At 43.6% G+C, this 6,148-nt stretch overlaps 1 protein-coding gene across 1 annotated transcript; it reads right to left on the bottom strand.

Moving 5' to 3' along the window:
• Positions 1–929: 929 nt before the first annotated feature.
• mrgbp (MRG/MORF4L binding protein) lies at positions 930–6,019 on the bottom strand. The gene is made up of 5 exons (XM_053425906.1): positions 5,795–6,019; positions 3,614–3,735; positions 3,432–3,513; positions 2,944–3,018; positions 930–2,855 (listed from the first exon to the last, which is right to left on the bottom strand). Exons 1-5 carry the CDS (start codon positions 5,934–5,936, stop codon positions 2,641–2,643), a joined length of 636 nt encoding a protein of 211 aa, XP_053281881.1. The 5' UTR covers positions 5,937–6,019; the 3' UTR covers positions 930–2,640.
• Between the last annotated feature and the right edge of the window lie 129 nt (positions 6,020–6,148).

Below are 6,148 nucleotides of genomic sequence, written 5' to 3'. Positions count from 1 at the left end.
CTGTTCCCCCCTTTTTCTAGATAGATAGATAGATGGATAGATGGATAGATAAATAGATAGATAGATAGATAGATAGATGGATAGATAGATAGAAAGTTATAAAGACAGAGAGAGAGATGGATAGAAAGATAGAAAGATGGAGAGATGGATAAATACTTGATCTTTAAGTTAAATGTGAAAACTGAGACATGATCTTATAAATACATATAAGTTGAAAGAAACCCTTGAATGTACAGTTGATGTTTTTAAAGTAAGATGATTGATTAAAAAGTTGAGTTCACTGATCTCTTGGTTGTTTCACAGGATTTCTCAGCTCATCAAACAGAAACACTGAATGAAAGATGATTCGGTCTGACCTGAGACGTATTTATCAATGAAATTATATATTCATATTTATATGTATTAAAATGTTTCACCAGATATTTCTAACCATCAAATCTTTATTAGAAACTTAATATAATTTAGATAAATTAATAAATGATTTTAGGACGGACATTTTAGCAGATGGACAGCGCCACCCTGTGGCTGCAGAGACGTCCTGCAGCTTCACCTGTAACAACTATAAAAGTCCTTACTCCCTATAACAATATAATTATTTTAATCGTTGATTAGTCCATTTCTTTATTGATTAGTTAAATCATTTTAATAGTTAAACATTTTGTTTAAACCATGAAAAATTTTGAAAAACCATTTTTTAATTATATATACATATTTGATCATGTGTGTATATATATATATATATGCATGAAGTCAATTTTTTGTTTAAAAGTGTGTATTTATATTTTCTGTGATTATATTTATTATATTTACAACAGGTGAAAAGTACAATTAAAATATTTTACTATGAAATTAAAATACTCGATTACAAGTACATTAGGAGTACTCTACCGCGAGTGCTTTAGTTACTGAATAATGAAATGAGTCATATCTGATCTGAGTTCAGCTTTAATGACACAAACAGACTCATGTATGAGCTCATCATCCATCAATAAATAACATGACGTTTAAAAAAAAGAGACCATCTTTTTAAAGGATATTGATCAGAGAGTTTTCTGCTCACTATCCGTGGACACTTGAATTCATCTGCACACAGAAGAGACTCTGGAATCGAACAGTGAACAGTCACACATCTTCATGACGTGAAGCTTCAGAGGTTCATGTTGGTGAGAAGCTGCTGGGATCTTCTCCACCGACGCTCGGATCCAAAGATGCTTTTAAAACCGGAGGTGAACGGACACGTCTCTGCCCTCAGCTTCGTCTGCAGGAACAGCAACGACCTCACAGACAGAACCCAGGGACAGAAACTCTTCACTGAGACTAATCACCGTTTATCTGAGGGTTCGATACGATGACTGACGGACGAGCGTCACTCAACTGCTTTCTAGAACGACCAAGATGGCCGCTGTCGATATGGAGGTCTGTAACAAACTGGAAGATACGTTTTCTATGGCTAAACGCTACATCAGGTGTGTCGCTGCTCTGACTGCGCGGACGTCTGTCGTACGTCTGTCGTACGTCTGTCCATTTGCGTTCAGGTCTGTGACCGATGACGTGAACAAGTCTGTTGACGCCAGTCACGCACGTCTCGTCTCCAGGTGACTTCAGCATCTCTGGACATGAGCGTAAATAAAGATGGAGGACGTGACAGCTCTATAAAAGTGAAGCCAAATTCCCTTAAACTCCCCCTGGTGGCTGGCAGCAGTGTAGGTCATTAACTCTGCCTTCACCACGTTAGCAGATGGGACACGGACCAACAAAATAAAAAGTAAACGTTAAATACATTTTTGCCAAAGATGGCAGCGTTCGTTTCTGAGATATTTTGGCTTCACTTCTGGACAGTGAGAGGAAGTGGAGATGCGTCGTCCATCTTTATTTGCAGTCGGTGACGTGGCGTCGGACAGAAGCTTCAGGACACATCAGTACTGAGACAACAGCAGAACTGCACACTGGGTAACGTAGGCACGAGGTTCTGACCAGAGAAGAAAGTGTGAAATAAAAGAACACGTTGTGACGTCGTTAGCATCGTGGAGAATCGAACGTTTCAGATCGACGTCACAACCTTCACGTGACTTAAACCCCGCCCACACACGGACAAATTAAAAAGTTACAGAGCGCGACAGACGCTTATATTCAACCTAAAATGTTTGAATTATCAACAATTTAATTATTGTGAGATTGAAAGCACGTCGAGTCGACTCTGACGTTTGCTGACTTCACGATGTTTGTATTTCATCGTCTGACGACGTTCAGTTGATTCTTCGAGCGAATCGAACGGAAACTAAAAAACAAAACTGACTTTAAAACAACTCTTCTTCTCTAAAACAACAATATAATAAAAACACAAATAAAAAAATCAAGAGCTGTGACGTCCACACGTGTCACTTCCTCCCACTCTGATCACATGATGGAAAACTGTGACGGGCGATGAATCAGCCAATCAGAGGCCACGGAGCGGTAACAGGCGTTCATGGTGGTTTTTTCTCTCCGTGGTGACGTCACTCATGTCGGCGGCACTGCGACCGGACAGCAAATGGTCAGGTGACACAAAGCTCACAGGTTTGATGCCACCTTCTTCGTCTTCACTTGTTCATTTTTCCTCCTTCACCCCTCCCCCCTTGTCCCTCTCTCTCTCTCCGTCCCTCAGGTGCGTCTCCTCTTGACTCCTCCCGGACTCGCAGGGTTGGAAGACGACAGCAGTTTCTCAGCCGCACGGCTCCTCTTCCTCTTCTCCGCCTCCTTCGCTCCTCCTCCTCCACCTCCACCTCCTTCGCTCCCTCCTTTCTCCTTGTCTCGCTCTCTCTCCTTGTCCCGGCTGCTGCTCGTTCGCTCGGACATCTTCACCGACGAGTTGCTGCCTGAAGAGGAGGAGACAACGAGACAGATTCAGATTCACTGAACACTCGACACTGAACCTTGTGACCGAGGCTCGTTTAGGTTCGATACCTTCTTCATGTGTCGCTGGAGGTTCTCTCTCCATCCTGAACTCATCTCTGCTCTCCTCCTCCGAGCCCAGCTTCCCTACACACACAAACACAAACAAACGCACACAAACACACACACACGAACAGTTAACAGTGATAAAGACAGTTCAGTTTCATTTAATTAAAAACATTGGGTATAAAAAGTGACTTGTTTGTAGAAGAGTTTGAGAACGACTCACTAATGACAAGGAATAACTCTGAAGTATCAACACAGGACAAGAGAACACAACAATACAAACACACAACTTTACTTTATAATAAATTATAAGAGAACACAACATTACAAACTAAAAATACTTCATTTAAACCGACGCTAAATACTTTATATTTATTTATGTGGGATAATAATTCAACTTAATTTATGTTGTTGCTCGTGTTCATCGTGAAACAGCTGTGATGTCACTAAATGACCCGAGTGTTAATGATGTCACACATGACATCACGTCTCACCTTCTTTCACTTCCTGGATGATGTCATCAGGCAGAGAGAAACTCTTCTCTGTGTTTGGAAATGGTAAAATCTCTGACTCGTGCTGCAACGCATAACACAGACACACACACACAGACACACACACAGGGTCAGGTAAAGTCCTCAGAGCGCTGAGCGCAGACACATGGTGTGTGTGTCCTCACCAGAGCCTGCATGTCGTACATGGTCCCCAGATGGTCCCAGATGACAGAGGAGGAGACCTGGCGTCCGATGTTCTGACTGAACTTGTCTCGGATGCAGATCATGTGGAAGTGACGGTTCACACCTGAACGTTCAAACAGACGGTCAACCACTTCCTCCTCAACCCGCTCACATCCGTTAGTTCTGTGACTCGGTTCATCAGCACAAACACAAGGTAACGATTCATTCAGTTCAGATTCTCATCCGTCGCATCAGGAGGCGTCTGATTGGCTCCAGACTCATCCTGCAGGACGACCACGAGGACCAATCACAGACTGTATAAAGTCTCCACTTCCTCTCGAAGCTAAAATGTCTCAGATTCAGGCGCCACCATCTCACGGTTGTGTGGAGTAGTGGAGCCGCATTATCGAATTCCCGCCCATACACCAGACCGGCCAATCAGGGGCCAGTCTCAGCTGTCCATCATGCAACTGAAAAAGTTTTTATATCCTCAAATAATTAATTAAATCAAAAGCTTGAACAAGCTGTGAATAAAGATGGACGACATGACGGCTCCCAAAAGTGAAGCCAAATCATCTTGATCAAGCCCCGCCTCCTCCATGTTAGCAGATGGGACATGGACTAAATAAAAAAATAATTCAAAGTAGACGTTATATAAATGTTAAATTTGAGGTCGTTCTTATCTCAGTGATGTTTGTTCAAGTTTTCATGTTTCTGATCAGTTCAGTTTGAATTAGTTATCTGATGATAATAAATGGGGCTGGGACGTTATGATTGACAGCTTAGACACAAGATGGCAGCGTTCAAATCCTCGGATGTTTTGGCATCATTTTTGTCCAGCGAGAGGAAGATGGGATCCTGTAGATCCCTCACTGTGGTTTTCCAGTGATCTGATTGGTTGCTGACGGATGTTTACGTCTTATCCCAACCTTAAAGGTCCAGTGTGTGAGATTCAGGTGAAGGATCGATCGGCAGAAATCGAATATTAAATAATTCTAGTCATGTTTAATTAGTGTGTTTTCTCTAAATTATACGAATAGTTGTTTTCTTTACCCTAGAATGGGCACTTTATATTTACATACTTTATATTTACAAACTTTATATTTACATCAGGAGCAGGTCCTCTCTACGGAGGCAGCCATGTTTTTTTTTTACAGTAGCCCAGACTGGACAAACTAAAGCTTCTGAGTTTCTATGATGACTGCATCATCATAGGTTCAGCTGCAACGCGACACTTCACCACCAGATGTCACTACATCCTACACACTGAACCTTTAACAGTGGTCCGTTCAGCACCAGGTAGATGGAGAACCAGTGACCCAGCCTCATGGAGCTGAAGCTCAACCTGAAGCTTCCTGACTCTTTGATATGAACTCTGAGTCGAGTGATCACAGAGAATCACATGATGAGGAAACTCTTTCTTTTATTGTTCAATTATCGAAGGTCTTTCATCTCGTATCTGCTGGTTCAGCAGATTGTCCATTAAAGACAAGAACAGCTGGTCTGTCCTCGTCATGGTCTGATCCCAGATCAGAGAGACGTGTGAACCTCTGAGCCTGTGAGGAGAACTCACAGATCCCCAGTCGGCCCACTCTAGTGACAGCTCAAGGATTTCTACACGATAACAACATGTCTCTATATATTAACTGGTTATTGTCTTTTTATCGCTGTTTATTTGACGTCCTCCACTGACCTGTGTCTGTTGATCTGAGTCTGTTGACCTGTGTCTGTTGACCTGTGTCTGTTGATCTGTATCTGTTGATCTGTTGACCTGAGTCTGTTGACCTGTGTCTGTTGTGAATGTGAACAGAGCAAACTGTAAATCAATTGTTCTCCTTGGGATCAATTTAGTTCTGAATCCGAAGTGAAACTGGTTTCTCGGACTCGGGTCCCAGCACATTCTGCTGGGACCCACTGGTTCTTTAAACTTCTACGGACCGAACAGTTCGAACTGGTCCTGACTTCAGAGGATTAAACCTGAACACGTCACAGTTTGTTTTCAAGTTGTGTTTCCAGCTGGTTCCGGTCACCGTCACTAACCAGCTCCGACCGGCTCGAAGCAGCGGAACTACCCGGAACTCCGCAGTGTCCCCCGGGGCCCCTCGGGAGCCTGTCCCCGGTCCTCGGGCTGTGGAGCCCCGCAGCTCCAGCAGCTAACATGCTAACATGCTAACGGCTCTTACCCACGGGCTTGTGTCCGATCATGGCGTGGAACAGGCAGACCTCCACCTCGTGGCTCCACACCACCGAGTCCTCCCCGGGGACCAGCGCCGAGTCCGGGGGCTTCTCATCGGTCTGATTCAGCGTCACGTCCGCCTCCCCCATCTTCAGCGCGGAGGAACCACACGGAGCAGAGACGAGTTCGATTCCAGAACCTTTGTTCCGCCTGACCCACCGCCGGATGTACGGCTGCGTTTCCGGTTAGTGGATATTTTTCGGATTAAAAGTCTAATGCAGTGAAATACCCACAAACAATTGATTACAGCAGAAAACTACTCAATAAAAACAGGTTGAAAACACAGCTCATTAATTATTCT

The sequence above is a fragment of the Pleuronectes platessa genome, chromosome 6, assembly GCF_947347685.1.
Source record: "Pleuronectes platessa chromosome 6, fPlePla1.1, whole genome shotgun sequence".
NCBI classification, from domain to species: domain Eukaryota; kingdom Metazoa; phylum Chordata; class Actinopteri; order Pleuronectiformes; family Pleuronectidae; genus Pleuronectes; species Pleuronectes platessa.
This window is presented reverse-complemented; position numbering and strand designations above follow the sequence as displayed.

What these genes read in the sequence shown, in the direction of transcription:
- mrgbp (XM_053425906.1), bottom strand. Translation starts at nt 5,936, where the DNA reads ATGGGGGAGGCGGACGTGACGCTGAATCAGACCGATGAGAAGCCCCCG. An exon ending in TGTACGACATGCAGGCTCTG is followed by an intron (nt 3,514 to 3,613) that starts GTGAGGACACAC and finishes TATGCGTTGCAG; the next exon opens with CACGAGTCAGAGATTTTACC. An exon ending in CATCCAGGAAGTGAAAGAAG is followed by an intron (nt 3,019 to 3,431) that starts GTGAGACGTGAT and finishes TTGTGTGTGTAG; the next exon opens with GGAAGCTGGGCTCGGAGGAG.